Below are 16,651 nucleotides of genomic sequence, written 5' to 3'. Positions count from 1 at the left end.
AGAAATTTTGAATGACCTGTTTGTGTTTTCAGACTAGGAACCAGGGCATATCGAACTTCATTACTTTGTAAACGAATCTCTTTCCATTAACATGCATTTGAAGTGTGCCAGGAGACAACAACCCTGTCTCAGAAAGCAAATTCCTAGCAATTCAAGAAAACGTCTTTCTCCGCTCAGGTAGATATGAAACAGTGACAGAAAATAGCAGGAAGAAAGCTGTGTAAGATTAGGCATGGTAAAGAAGATCGTGCAGGAGAAAATGGGCACTTCCTTGATTTGGGTTATTTCTCTTTCATTTTTTGTTTTTAAGACAAAGGGAACATTTTTACTCCTGTGTTTTCTGTTTTAGATGAAAGGCCGCCTTAACTCTTTCAGAATCAGTGATCTGACATTCCACTCAGTCCATCGATATATTCTCATCATGTAATACTTCATACTTTCTCCTCCTTGATCATTCTGCGATTGTACCAGTAACTTGAACAAGAATTATGTGATAAATAGGAAACTTGCAATTATTCAGTTAACAATTAATCAACTTTAGTGAAAAATTAACTCACTTTTCCTTAGAAGAAGAGTTCCCTCTGTATTTCAGTGGATAAGTGAACTCAAAAAGAGCAAGGAACAGTTGGTTTTATAATTTAAACCCAATTCCAGGCAAATGTTCACTAAATGCTGGAAGAACTACTAGAATAGGACAATGTTAAAGTAATCTCGACTTTACCTAAAGGAGTCTTTTTTTCAAACCAGTTAATTTGAAGAGCAAAGAGACAAACAGCAAAGTTTTGTAAGAATTTTATGTTATATATGGTATTATCTGTTGAAGATATTTTATAGTTTTATCAACTGGACTAGGGAGAAATGTTCACCTGTTGAAATATTCACCTTGTAAGCTAAAGAATGTGATTGAATGTATAAAAAAATGAAATAAAAGAGTAATAACATAGACCTACAAATAGAAAAAAAAATTATGTTATATGTTACTTTGCTTTTTCTCTTTTGCTATTTTGGCTGTAATTTGTTCTTACATTTCCTTGGGTGTTAGGTGACTCACGAGGCTCTGCCTGCCAGTCTGCTGAGTCTTGCTATCTTCTCATGGCTTCTCAATTCTTCAGTCTTCACATCCACTGGGTCTCCAAGATTAGGAGATTTAACTGACCCACACCCATATGGGGTTGCTTATTGCTCTTTCCAATTTGTTAGTAATAATTTGTCCTTCAATGAATAAAATCACTAAAAGGTTCCACCTGATACGTGGATCTATTTTTCTTTGGTCTTTCCCCTTTCCTCTCTCCATCTCTCCCTCCTTTCCTTCCTTCTTCACTTTCTCTTTTTTCCTTCTCTCTCTTTCTTCCCGTAACCTCTAACCCCTTTCCTTCCTTCTCTTTCTTCTATTCTTCCTTTCTTTTCTTTTTCATTCCAAGTTTTAAATTTTTCTGACAATAAAATAAGGCCAGAAAGTTTGGAAAATAAATAGATGTATGTAGAGATTTTAAAGACTCAGAGAAGATGATAAAAGAGAAAATGGTTACTCTACCATTCCCTAAGTTCTTATCTTTTTCCACTATCAACTGCAGGTGAAATGTACTCATTTTCCTAGTCCATTGGTTGCTTAACTTTAAATTAGGAATGTCTTCATTTCAGTACAGGATAATTACTTGAAAGTCTGATGCATTTTTAGAGTATAATTTCAAATTTGTTTAAACTAGTCAATTAAAAAATAATCCTAGTGGAGCCAGCAGGTGGCATGGTGGTTGATTCTAACAAGACTAACAACTGTTTGAGTCATGAACCCAGGAGCTTGAAAATCACACTGGGTGTGTGGTGTATGTGCCGAAGATCCGGAGAGGAGAATGAGGAGAAGGGATTGCAGCATGGCTGTGCCCCCTGAGAGATAATTTCTCACTTTCCTCTCATGTCTATTTCTGTTGAGCACACATGCCCTATGGCAAAAATTCAAAAAAGGCAAAAAATCTCTACCTTTTATACTTTTTTCTTAAGCTTCTCTCCTATTTTCTATTTCTATCTTAGACTCACCCTATTCTCTTCATTTGCAAAGCTACTTTTACCTCCTTAATCAATTGAGAATTCATCAGGAAAGTAGCCTTCCTAAATACAGAAGTATTGGGCCTAATACAAAGCTATTCATCTTTGATGGCATGGTTGGAAGCAGACTGAACTGCAGTGTTGGAAGCAGCAAGGCCATCCTTAGGTCTGGATCCCCAGATTGACTTGAAACCACACTAAGCATGTGTGTTCTTGAGATCCTTACAAGCTGGAGGGCCTGGAAAAGGGAATTATGATTTGAAAAGATATAATCAAGGGTGATTTTCCTCCTCTTGAACACACACATTATTAAAAAAAATTGTCCATTTCTAAGTGTAACCTAGTGACAATTTTGTCTGTGGTCAATAGAACTGTAATGCTTATATTTTCAATTATATGCTAGATTTTGAAACTTAAAGCTAATACTTGAACATGTTATTACTTAATAATGCTACTAGCAAAAGTAGGAATACCTCTAATGTGGTTATGAAAACAAATTCATTAGAACATGATTTGTCATGAATATGATTCAATGTCATCTTGACCCTTTTCTCATTTTTTTTTTCTTTTCAAGCTGATTGACTTTAGTTAAGTTTGCACTTGGTTTGAAAAGAATTACTAATCGGGACCAGCTGCTAGCATAATGGCTATGTCGCTGGACTCCCACATAGTCGACCGCGGTTCAAGTCCTGGATCTGGTGGCTTAAAACTCACGCCAGGCTCGTGTGCTTGAGTGCCCAAGATCCCAAGAGGAGAATGGAGGAGAAGGGATTGCAGCGTGGCCATCCCCCCGGGGGGTGATTTCTCACTTTCTGTCTCTCTGTCTCTCTCTTTCTGTCTGGAGAGCACATGCGCCGTATAGCAAAAACCACTCAAAAAAAATAAAAAAAAAAAAAAGAATTACTGATCAACAGATAATTCTGGAAAAACTAGATAACCACATATAAAGAATAAAAATGGAGCATTACTTTATATCAGATAAAATATTAACTCAAAATGGATTCAAGACCTAAATATAAGAGCTAATAAATCTATAAAACTCTTAGCAGTAAACCTTGGGGAAAGCTTCACGACATTGATTTTGGATCTAATAAATTCTTGGATATAATTCCAATAGCACAGGAAATAAAAGAAAAACTTTATGAACTGGATTTTATAAATATCAAACACATTTTAATGCATCAGAAAACACGACCAAGGGAACAGAAGATGGCATGGCAGTTACATCACTGAACTCCCACACAGCGAACCATGGTTTGAGTTCCAGATCTGGTGGTTGGATAACCATGCTGGTTGTGTATGTGTTTGTGCCCAAGATCCCAGGAGAAGATCGGAGGATAAGGGATTGAAGCAGGTCATCCCCCGGATGGTGATTTCTCACTTTCCTTCTCACTGTCTCTGTCTCTCTCCCTCAGGTGAGTGCAAAGACCTCTAAAAATAAAAAAGAACACTATCAAGAGAGAGAAAAAACAACCCAAAGAATGGGAGAAAATATTTGCAAGTCATATTATCTTATAAGGGTATATATCCAGAATGCAAAAAGAACAACAACTCAATAACCACAAAACAAACAACCCAATTTTCAAAATGGGCAAAGATCTTGAATAGACGTTTCTCTAAAAAAGATTCCAAAGTGACCAATAAGCATAAGAAAATATACTCACGCTCTCTACTCACTAGAAAAATTGAAATTGACACCACAAGATATCACTTCACACCCATTAAGATGGCTATTACTAAATAAATAAGAAAACAGAAAATAACAAGTGTTGGCCAGGATGTGAGGAAATTGGGATATTTGTGCATTGCTGGTGATGATGTAGAATGTTATAATCACTGTGGAAAACAGTACAGTATGGGAAATGGGATTCCTCACCAAATTAAATGGAGAAGTGACACATAATCTAAAAACTCCACTGCTAGACTGAAATCCAATAGCCTGAAAGCAGGTACTCAGAGAGATACTTGTATGCCAATATTTATAGCACCATCACAGTAGCCAAAAGGAAGCAACCAAGTGTCCATCAATTGATGAATGAATAAGCAAAATGTAGTAAATATATACAGTGAAATATTATATAGCCTTAAAAAGTAACTAAAGGCCCAGCTGCTGTGATGTGTGGTGCTAAAATTCTGTGTTCCATAAACTGGGACAACATGGAGACCTGAATTCAGTTTCCTGTCCAACCCAAATGTCAGGTGTGGTGGCATACACCTGTAACTCAAGCGACTCAGGGAGACGGAGACAGGAGGATTGCCCAATGTTGAGGCCCTGTCTTAAAAAACAAATAAAACCAATTAAATTCTGATATATGGTACAGTGTAGGTGAACCTTGATGACATCATGCTAAGTGAAGTAAGTCCGACTCCAAAGGACAAATGTTCTATGATTTCACTTATATGATATACTTAAAATATTCAAGATAGAGACAGAAATCACAATAGTGGTTATAGGGGTTGGTGTCACAGGGAATGGGAGGTTATTGTTTAATAGGTGTAGAGTTTTAGTTTGGGATGATGGAAAAGTTCTGAAGATAGTTGCACAACAATGGGAATGTACTTAATGATACTGCACTATACACTTAAAGTGGTTAAAATGGTGGGCTGGTAATTAGGTGAAATATTTTGGATGCCAAATCCCACATTCCTGACATTCAAATAATAGTTTAAAAAACAAGCCAAGTGAGTATGCATGAGTGTCCAAAATTCTGACGGAAGGGACAAATGGAGGAAAAGTATTGTAGCATGACCATACCCCATTGTGAGTTCTTGCTCCCTCTCTAGTGAGCACATGCATCCTCTGGCAAATAAAGATTAAGTGATTAAAATGGAAAATGACGTGTTTGTGTGTGTGTGTGTGTACATGCATAACACAGAGAGAGAGAGAGAGAGAGAGAGAGAGAGAGAGAGAGAGAGAAATATCCTCGAAAGAGTCATGCTGTAATCCCTTTTGTCCAGCTCTCCAGTTTATTATAATCTTGCCATGTGCTTACCTGGTGTGCTTGCCTGGTACATTTGAGCTCAACAGGGCAGGGATTCCAAAACTGCAATTGGACATGCAGCTTCCAGCATTGCCCTCCAGTACACTAAGGATCGCACTACCTAAGCTAGACCTGTTATATGTATTTTGCTCCAATTAAAAATAAACAACTCTATGCTATTGTTGAATAATTGCATATCCCCAAATTTCATCTATTGAGATTTGTTCCCCATTGTGATGGTATTAAGACATGGGGTTTTTGGGAATTGATAATGAGGGTGGAACTCTCATGAATAGGGTTAAGATTTATAAAAGAGGCTCCATGGAGCTTGTTTACTGCTTCCCCATGTGAGGATGCAGGAACGTGCCATCTGTGAACCTGGGATAGAGCCCACCTTCACCAGACAAGGACTTCCCACTCTCTAGAACATTAAGAAATAAATTTCTATTGTTTATTTTCCATGCAGTTTAGTGCATTTTGTTATAGCAGCCTGAAGAGACTACTAGAAATTTTTTAAATAATAAAAAAAAAGAAAATCACTGAATCCATTAACTAGAGAGGAGCACTAAACTATTTTGCCATATACCATTATTTCCAATTTTGGATTTAAGCTTCTTGCCTAATATCACAAATAATATAGCTGTATTTAAAATGATTTAGACTAATAACTTTGCAACATAACAATTGTTAACAGGTATCATTTATTGCTTTTCTACTAGGTGTCAAGATTTTATATGAATGATGTTGATGTATCAATACATGAAAAAGATATTATTATCCCTGAGCCTAATTTAGAGTTTAGGGGTTTAGTAACTCGTCCATTATTAAGTAACCACACTGTGCCCTTCCTATGAACCATTTTGCCTTTTTTTTTTGAGAGAGAGATTTTTGCTATAGGGTGTGTGTGCTTGCTTGAGAGACAGAGAGAGACAGAGAGACAGGAAGTGAGAAATCACCCCCCCCCCGGGGGGGGATGGTCACACTGCCATCTCCTCTCCTCCATTCTCCTCTCAGGATCTTGGGCATGCATGCACACATGTGCGGTGTGAGTTTTAAGCTGCTGGGTCCGGCTCTCAAACCGTGGTCAAGTACATGGGAGCCCAGCGACATAACCATTACGCCATCTGCTGGTCCCCCTTTTGCTGTTTTTACCATGGTAATAAGTGCATGAGGTGGGTGTGGAGAGGTGGAGTAGGGAGGAAACAGAGAGATAGATGTTTATCTTGTGAAGTTATATGTAGTGTGTACAAATCACCTCATTTAAAAAAAAATAAACTTGACTCAGCCTAATTATTGATCTACCATTCTGGGCTGTTTTTCGTAACTATTGGAGGACTAACTCAGAGGTTGCTGTAGGATTAACCCACTGTATAATCAAAGGGCTTTGAGGGAAGACAAAGGTATAAAGCCAGGGTGGGGATGTTGACCCTCACCCCAAACATTTATTAGTTGACAGGCACAAGTTGACCGTCTACTCTGTGTTCAGGAAAATGAATAAACAGTCTTAGCTTTGAGTATAAAAAGGAAAAAGAAAAAAACAGTACAAACATAAGATTCTGAGGCTTCCTTTGCGATCAGGCTCTGGTGAACAAGACTATGTAGCTTCTCTAGGTCCTTCTGATAATGGGCCCTTTTGATAGTGGTTCAGGGTAATGATGTGAATGTATAACCTGAGCCTCGGAGGAAGTTGTCTTCACATGTCCCTTTCTTTGAATTGGTGGTACATTGCTCAAAAAGCATGCAAAGGTAGGACTCTATTATGCTACATTCCTACCCCTGGACTAAGTTACATCTGCTTTCTCTGAACAACAATCCAGGCTGAGCCATGTGATACTTAGTAGCCAGGAGGTCCTCATTTCTCCTAATGTTTAGTGATTGTCCTTCAGTGTAGGCCTAGAGACTTTCTGCTCTAGGTTGCTCTGCTGATTACTGTTGGGCTGTTCTAGTGTCTCGATGGTGCACCCTGCTGGACATACGCTCTACCAAATACGCCACCTTTCTTTAGAAGTTGGAGAAAATTGCCATCAACAGTGAAACTGAACTCTCCCCTCTGTTACTAATAGGAAGAACTCAGTCAATCATTAAGCTGACCCTAGAGGGTCTGGTCAATGCTCAGCAATTTTCTCATTTGAAATTTGTAATTTAGAAGGGTAGAAACTCTCAGTAGGTACTCTAATAATTCCTCCTTGATCTGGATGTTATAAAAAAAAAAAACAAAACACCTCTCTCAATAGCAAATTAAGAGCAGAGTTTGGTATTCTTATAAATTTAGCAAATCTTAATTCTTTCTGCTTTACCCAGTGTTTTGGAGGACAGAGAAGATGACTTCTTTTGAGTTCCCAGGGCAAATTTAAGACCTTGAAGGGTCTAAATACTTTTTAGAACATGGTTTCCCATGATATCTAACAAGTTAAAATAAATCCTATATCAAATAATCTATTTCCCATAAATAAAATTAAAAAAAATATTTTAAAAATTTTGTTTGAAACTATTTGTCAAAACTTATTTTTTACATGATTTCTCAGGAATCATGTATATTCTTGAGAATTTCTGCTATGTAAGAAAATCTAACAATTTATTTATAAATTCATAAAATGTTTGTTATAATAAGAATTTACAAACTTGACATGATACATATTGATATTTAACTAAACAGTTAATTCTGATTTTGCATTTTTTCTGTATTTTGAGACTTCTTTTCTTTTCTCTCTCTTTTTTAAATGTTCTCAGATCTTTTTGAAAGCTTCAGGCGGTAAGTACTATGTGAGCTACAGGATGAAATTGTATGGCCAATTTTTTTTGACTTTTGTTTATATATTTTTTTATATTCAATCATGTGTGTCATTATAATATACCAAATGACTTGTTCGGCCAATTTTAAGTAGCTTCTTCCATGACTAGCCTTATTTACATACACAACTTGTAAAACTATTAAGTTGGACCTATGAAAATGTTGTATTTTTTTTGAAAATTTGATTGAATAGAGGCAATTTTTATTATTTAAACAGTGCTTTTCGGTTATAAATACAACACATATTTCCCCTTAGACATCTAGGATTAAATTGGAGATCTAAAACTAACAAAATTAGAGTATTGTGCATGTGGTAGGTGCACAGTGAATCTTTGCTGAATGCATGGATGCACATGTAAAAGAATAATGAAATAAACACAAGCTATGTAAATAAGAGCTAAGTTGCACAGTACAGATTGTGGTAATAGAACTGACAAACTATATTAATTATACAAAGCAATCTGACCACTTTAAAGTTTCTAAACCAACATGCTGTTTTTAATTTAATTTTGATTTATTAATAGGAGATTGGAATGGCCTGTGGGAGAAAGCAGTCTTGGCATATTTCATTGTTAACTACTTATTGGGAAATTAAAAATGAAAACAGCATAGAAATTTATGGAGGAAAACATAGCATTGTAGGCTTAGGAGACTTAAGAGGTTGGTAGAATTTTTATGAAGCAGGTGGCTTTTCTCTTAGCAGCAAGAACTGTTTCTAGCAGCAGAATCTAAAAAGGACAGTTTTCTAGTATTTTTCTTCTTCATGAGCCCAGAGAAGACAGTAGTTCTTCTTTTTCTTGGTAGTAGTGGGGTAGTTGGAAGTCCTAGAGAAACAAAATGTTATTAAACCTTAATGACAAGTAGGACTTGAACTTTGGTTTCATCCACCCATCCATGTATTTATCCTCTTATCCTATTGTACCATGATGTGCCATACAGTCCAGGGGCTGGGTCTAGAATGAGGTTGAAGATACAAGGTATATTTTCAAATTGGAAGGACCATTCATCTTATATAGGATGAGTCAGTGTGATTAGTGCTGGAAAGGCTGAGAGAATAGTGCTGAAGAACCATAGATAGAGAACTGATTCCTGAAGGAATTGGAGATTCATCAGAGAGCCCAAAGACCACATAATTGGTCAAGATAAAGGTGTTCAATCCTGGTATAGCTTAAAATAAGTGGACTAAAACCAGAATTAAAAACAAACAAAAGAACCATGCTCAGGTAGGATCTATCATAGAGGTTATCTTTTAATTGACTTGGATCGACATCTACTTTGTTTTGTTTTTGTTTTTGTTTCTATTTCTTTTTTAAAGCCGCCAATCAAGTTAATTGAATGAGTGACCAGGTTGAGAATCATTGTTCTATAAAAAGGGAAGACACATAAAGTGAATGAAGAAGAGAGAAGTTGGCTTAGAATAAGTGGGATTCTTATTCTAAGAATCTTATTCAGTTCCCTGAAGGAATCACAGAACAGCAAAATAATTCACATAGAGAGCAACAGATAAAAAAATAGAGGTACCAAGTACTAAATAGAGTAAATAATGATATCAAGAAAAATATATGTAACTGTACAATGTATTGGTGTTTCAAATTGTGTTATTATAAAAGAACCTAAAGTTAAAATGTTTTGAAGTTATGAAGTAAAAATGTTAGAGCAAGTTAAAACTATTATTGTAGAAAAAAATTAAAAATAAATGTAGTATAGCCTAAGTGTACAGTACTTATAACATCTACAGTAGGGCCCAATAATGTCCTAAACTTGCATATTCATTCACCACTCACTCACTGAGTCATCCAGAGCAATTTCCAGTCTTACAAGTTCTATTTATAGTAAGTACCCTATATAGATGTACCATTTTTGACTGTCCCTTTTTTTCTGTTAAGATATATTTAATATGCAAACACATATACAGTGTTACAATTTCCTCCAGTATATAGTACAGTAACATGAGCAGGCTTATAGCTTAAGAGCAATAGGCTATACCGTATAGCCTAAATGCACGGTAGACTATATACCATGTAGATTTGTGTAAATATACTCTGTGATAGTCTCACAATGATGAAGTTAGGTAACTGCATTTCTCAGAACATATCTCTGTTGCTATGTGATGCATAACTGTATGCTTGTTTATGTCTATGTGTACACACACATCTATATACATACACAAAGTGTGTAATAACTCTTATATTATGAAGTGTTTAATGTTTCTTAATTCTAAATGGCAAATTCTTGATGTTATATTTCTGTACCATTTTATATGACTATTTTTATAGATAAAATAATATAATAATTATAATGTATTATTTGTTTATAATTTTACTTAAATATGTAGAGGTAGAAGTTGTTGACATGACACATGAAAGCTGATTGATCTACTTTAAGTACTCACTCAATTTTTATACTCTGTTTACATGGATAATTTAGTTTAGTACAAAGTCAAAATTCAAGAGCTAATTTTCAAATTCAGTAACCACAAAGTACCTATTTTTGTCCATAATAACATCCAATAAGTTGTTCTCACCTTAAGGTAGTTTTTGTTTACTGATTTCACAGGCAAGTCCCTCAAATTTGAATGGGCAGGAACATGAACAATATCCATCCAGCAGAACCACAGTACCTCCATTTTGGCATGGGGAACATTTTCTTACACTGAATTCGTTGACATAGTCTTCAATGGATCTTTCCAAATTTTGTTTCTTTGTGTGTGCATCCTTCATTTTCACAGGAATCAGATTATATATAGGAGACAGCTGCAAGAAAGGAAAACATTTCATTTCTAGTTGCTTTCTACTAATTGAGCTTATAGAATATTCTTTACTCAGCTTTTTATTCATTGATTCATTAATTCAACAAAAGCTTATTGGAGCTTATTACTGCTTGATATGATGCTAGTTTTTTAAGATTAGTGATCAAAACTAGTCAGGATGTTTGTTATCATGGTGGTCACACTACGGAAGGAGGCCATGTTAATAAAAAAACTACGAAGATAAATTTAAAATAGAAATTGTAGGAAGGAGGGGCAAGATGAAACATCTGTTGTGGCATCTCTCTGGTAGGAAATAGATGCTCCAGCTCCACCCTCTAGCTGCACAGACTTACAGAAGCCCCAGCCCCCTGCTGCACAATGGAAGTACACAGCTCCCACAAAGCCAAGCCTTGCAAGATGACATACATAGCTCCATTCTATGCAAAATAAAATTCTTGTCTCACTGGGCAGCAATGAACCGCCTGCAGAGGGATGCCATGACTGTGGAGAGAATTAGGCACTGGAGTAGACAACTTTATCTATCTCTAGGGATTGCTAACTAAATCACTATCTCCTGCATCACAACTTCTCAGCCAAAACATACATTCTTCCTGTGTGCAATCCATCCAAGGCAGAGGCTATTACTTATTTTCAGCTGATATTTTTCACTTTGCTAAATCCCACAGAGGAGGTCCCTGATCCCTACATGGAGTCTGAGAAACAGGCAACCACATTACATGGTCGTAATCATTTTCAGGTCCAGGCAACCCACTCCCTCTACAGGGGAAACACCAGTGCACAACAGTAACCTCACCTAGAACTGAAAAACACCCAACTGGAGGCCCCGGTGTCCTCATTGGCATCTCTGGAAATACACAATGTCTTCAGTACATAAAGCCTAAGGGGTTCAAGTCCTGGATCTGGTGGTTCGAAACTCATGCCAGGTGTGTGTGTGTGTGTGTGTGTGTGTAGGATCCCAGGAAGAGAATGGAGGAGAACAGATTGAAACATGGCTATCCCCCCTGGGTGTGTGTGGGAGTGATTTCTCACTTTCCCTCTCATTGTCTCTGTCTCCCTCTGGCTAGCACCCAAACCTTAAGACAACAACCTTTTAAAAAGAAAACAATACCACTAAAAAAACAGATATCTTTCTTGCAAAGGACCTAATAATTACACATTAACTATAGACAAAATTCAGGAAATCACAACGATGTGAGGAAAAGATTTTAGAATGTTGGTGATAACAAGGAGACATGACAACTAAATGCAATGCGGGATGCTCTATTGAATCTTGGAACAGAAAATGGAAGGATAAAGGCAAAACTTGTGAACTATGAATAAAGTCTGTGGTTAAAATAATTAATGTTCTAATTTTTATAATTTTACGAGTCACACAATTTTTTTAACATTAGGGGTTGCTAGGTGAAGATACGTGAATTCTCTGTGCTGTACTGCTTTTACGATATGTGTAGTTGTGCAACTTTACAACAAGTCTAAAACTATTTAAAATAACAATAAAAAAGAGCACGCTGTTATAAAAAATACAATTAAGAGAGTAAAAAGCCTTTTATAGGAGAAGATATTTGCAACACTTTTAACTGAGAATGGCATCACTTCTAGAATACACCAAGAACTTCTACAGAGTCAATAAAACTGTCCACCAGTATAGTCCTTTTATAAATTAGCATATAAGACTCCTATTTCAATTCTCATATTTATTTAGAAGAAAGAACCCTCTTACTAACATTGCCACATTGGCACAAACAGTATAAGCATGTGGTAGAGTTATTTTAATTTTTTGAGAAACAAAATTTATCTTCTTCAAAGGAATGTCAAGGCTAGATAATCTAAGATACAGGAATAGCGGGTCATGGAGAAAATATGATGGGGCGAAATGCATAAACAGTTCAAAGAGATAGAGATGAAGGACACACAATGGCAATGGTCTCAGAGGAGATGCAAACCCTAAAAAGTTCCACAAAAAGATAAAGGACAGTCAAAATGTATTTCTTGACGTTTTCTGGAAGAGTTACCTCTTTTTCTGATGAATTCTGGCCTTTTCATAAGGCTAGAATTTTATACTACTTTTAATTTTTCTCTTATACCAGCTAACTCTTACCTTTCTACTATTTGCAGATTTGTATTCAGCAGATGTGGTCTACCGCAAAACTTGTAAAAATGCAAATCAATTGCCAATATGAAGTATGCTTAGATTTCTTTCAGGCAATCAAAATAATTAAACTTTATATGCCAAGTATACTTTGCTGAGATAATGGGTATTATTTTCATTCCCATGTAACAGAGTTAGAAATAACTTTCACTATGTCATTATAGATGTAATACTATAGCAGAGTACTTGTATTACAGTCTTTAAAAAAATGCTCTTTAACATCTGGTAATTCACTGCTAGGAATTACAACATGCTGCAAAAAATGGTAGGTTAGTTAATTAGCTCATTATTACCCCATGTTACTTCAGACAGAGATAATATAACTTAACATATAGACAAATTATGGTTGAGGGAAATGGAGAAAGGACAACTGAGAATGGAAAGGCAGGATGGAAGTGAGGAAGAAATAAACTTAGCCAAAGACTTCTACAAGGAAAACTATGAAAAACTAAAAAAAAGAGAAATCGAAAATGACAAAAAAAAAAGTGTACAGACATTCCAAGTTCCTGGATTGGAATATAATCAAAATATCAATTCCACCCAAATTAATTTACAAATTTAATAAAATTCTGATCAAATTACCAGAGGTATTCTTCATAGAATTAGGAAAAAATAATAAAATTTGTCTGGAATCATAAAAGGTTGTGTATCACCAAAGCAAAACTCTACAAAAAGAATAAAGTAGGAGGGCATCTCACTCCTTGATCTTAAAATATATTACAAAGCTGTGAGAATTGGAACAGTATGGACCTGGCACAAAAACAGGCATGTAGACCAATGGAACAGAATTGAGAAACCGGAAATAAACTTCAAAACATACAGTCAACTGACTTTTGACAAGGACACAAGACAATCCAGCAGGAAAGAGAAAATCTTTTTAGCAAGTGGTATTAGAAAACCTGGATAGCCACCTGCAGAAAAATAAAACTGGACCCCTGTCACTCACCAGTAACCAAAAAATAAACTCAAAATAGATCAAATATCTGAACACAAAATCTCAAAGAGAGAGAGAGTCGTTGAAAGGGGTAGTGAGAAATCACTCCCCAGAAGGATGGCCATGCCCCAATCCCTTCTCCTCCATTCTCTTCCTAGGATCCTGGGTAAGTACACACAGGTGCCTGGCATGATTTTCAAGCCACCTGGTCCAGGACTCAAACTGTGATCAGCTGTGTGGGAGTCAAGGGACAAACCATTACACCATCTGCTGGCCTCTTTACCAAGAATTTTACCTAGAAATTTTCGTAATGTGCGCATACTGTGTTTAATTTAACTAACTTAACATAAGAGTTAAATATAGATTCCTGGGCTTCCATTCAAGATAAATTATTTGCAACATAAATACACAGGTAAATGATTTAATTTGCTACAGAGGATTAATTATAGGTTAATGTGTAGTTTAGGGTGGGTGGGGAAAGCTTCCACAATTCTGTAAGTAAATAGGATAATATCAAAATAATTATTTTATTATTAATACCAACCCTACTGTTTGAACATTTCATCTGCAGGTAACAGAATGCTTCCATTTACCACAGAATTGGTGATTGTAGATGCACTTAATATGGTGATTATTGTATAATTACCTCCTGGAAAATAACCAGTTAACCAAAGAGCTTCTTATGCACTTAATATGGTGATTATTGTATAATTACTTCCTGGATAATTAATTACCAGTTAACCAAAGAGCTTCTTCTAACTGAAGTTAAAGAGTAAAATGACTTGACCTCTATTTTGAGGTTAAACTAACTATATCTCATGTCTCCTAAGGAATTTGAAAGCCATGCAGAGTCAATAAAACCCACAATATTTTACTGTTTTTCTGAACTTTCTCTAGAAGATAAACTTCAAAAGGACTCCATAGTAGACCAACTGTCAATGCCATTTCCTTACATAGAACATTGATATGGAAAGATGAGGCTTCCAATTTAGGAAGAAAGAAACTTATATAGGTAGTTTATATGGAATACTTACAATCTAAAAATCTAGGGAAGTAAACAATTGATCCTAAATATCCTTTATTTAGTCAGAAGAAATATGCTGACAATGTAGATGAAGGTCTTTGAGTAGTTTTAGTAAATCTCTTAGCTCGTCAGCCGATGCTTTAGTTGAAATTTAAAAATCAGTTCTAGAGTATGCAGAGCTATTCTTAAGCCCTTCTCAGAGAACAATTTTGGAATCCAACAAAAACAGCTCAATTTTCTTTGTAGAGACAAGCAAATAAGACACTTTATATGTCCATTTTGATGTAAATATCTACTGAAGTCACCAATTCCTCCCTTATTTAAGATTTTCTGATATAGATTTAGTTTTCTAAGGTCAAGATCATGAACTTAAATAAGATTTAAGTGTAACAAAATGAAAGGGAATTTTCTGATTTTAATTTCGTATATGGACATGCAACTTTGTCCAGCTTTTTTTCTTTTTTCCTACTTTGGGACAAGATATTTGAAGTCTTAGGGATATGTTCACACACCCGTAGGTGGCTATATTTTTATAACCTAAAGGGAGAATAGACTATAATTTTCAGATTCTAAGTTCTTTTTCAGTTAGATGACATACTCTAACCAGCCAGAACCAGCCTGAATGGCAGAGACCTTGAGCTGACTGCCACTTTAAGAGTTTGTTGGAGGGCAGCTATTCAGGGAAGACTGAATGACAGAAGTCTGACCCCACTGTTGGGAGGTAGTGTGGATACTGGCTAGATGGGTACTAGTTTTTTTTCTCTTTTCATTATTTTTTTCTTAAGAGGTTTTTGCCTTAGGACAGGTGTACTTATAAGAGAGAGACAGAGATAGTGAGAGGAAAAGTGAGAGCTCACTCCTTTGGAGAAGGGGATGGCCATGCCACAATAACTTCTCCTCCATTCTCCTCCCAGGATCTTGGGCATGCACATGCAAGTGAGAGGCATGATTTTCAAGCCACTAGATCTGGAACTTGAACCTCAGTCACCGTGTGGGAGTCAGTGAAGTAACCACTATGCCACCTGCTGGTCCTGAAGGGTACCAGTTTTAATAATAGGCCAATAGGACTGCTGCTTGAGTTGACCAATCAGAGCTGCACAAGTTTTAATCCTTCTTTTTTATACACAGACCTACTGAAGACTTGGCAGGAATGGTTTCTCTATAAAAGTTCATCCTTGGTGCCAGCAGGTGGCATGGTGCTTAAGGCACTGGATTCCCACAGTCAATCATGGTTTGAGTCCTGGACCCAGAGGCTTGAAAAATCACACTGGATATATGCGTGTGTGTGCCCAACATCTTGAGAGGAGGATAGAGGAGAGGGGATTGTGACATGGTCATCTCTGCTGGGGTATGATTTCTCACTTTCCCTCTTTCTGTCTCTGTCCAGTGAGTGCATGTGTCCTATGGCAAAAGTCAAAAAAAAAAAAAAAAAAATCCATCCTGGGAGATGCCCTTTTAGCAAACCATCTGTCTCCTGGTCTCCTGGATGACATTCCTCCTCTGACCCCTCAGCAAACCTAGTGGCAGTAAGTGATTGTTCCCAATTTGTAACTACTTTTGTTCAGTAACAATAGCTTTGGAGGTTTCACTCTGTTTAAAAACAAGAAGATAGAGATAGAATATAGGAGTAAAATACTCCAACAACTATTCCTATAAAACATGTCAACATTTCTGTAACTCAAATGAATCAAATTGAAATAGAAACAATCAAAGATAATTTGACCCAAGAAAACTGTGAGACATACAGGAAAAATTGAAAGCTATAAAGGGAAGCAGGAAAAAATACTTCCCGAAATTAGGAATAAAGGAAGCAGAAGAAAAAAACCGCATACTCTTTAAAGTTAACTTGAGGAACAGAATATGAGGTTAAGTAACATTGGCATTTACATCTTTACAATTATAACATCTCCCTCCAGGAATGAGTACCAGACGTGAACTCCCAAAGGATTTAAGGCTGAA

The 16,651-nt window shown here is 36.2% G+C and overlaps 1 protein-coding gene across 1 annotated transcript in view; it reads right to left on the bottom strand.

Moving 5' to 3' along the window:
* Positions 1–8,284: 8,284 nt before the first annotated feature.
* The window catches only part of C9 (complement C9), a 55,559-nt gene continuing 47,192 nt past the window's right edge, over positions 8,285–16,651 (bottom strand). The window contains exons 10-11 of the mRNA XM_006156299.3: positions 10,340–10,568; positions 8,285–8,639 (exon numbers count right to left, since the gene is read on the bottom strand). Coding sequence (XP_006156361.1) covers positions 10,341–10,568 — 228 coding nt within the window. The 3' untranslated portion in view covers positions 8,285–8,639; position 10,340. The remainder of the gene's footprint in view (positions 8,640–10,339; positions 10,569–16,651) is intronic.

The sequence above is a fragment of the Tupaia chinensis genome, unplaced genomic scaffold, assembly GCF_000334495.1.
Source record: "Tupaia chinensis unplaced genomic scaffold, TupChi_1.0 Scaffold000489_1, whole genome shotgun sequence".
NCBI lineage: Eukaryota > Metazoa > Chordata > Mammalia > Scandentia > Tupaiidae > Tupaia > Tupaia belangeri.
The sequence above is the reverse complement of the archived record's forward strand: the minus strand, read 5'-3'. Positions and strand labels throughout refer to the sequence as shown.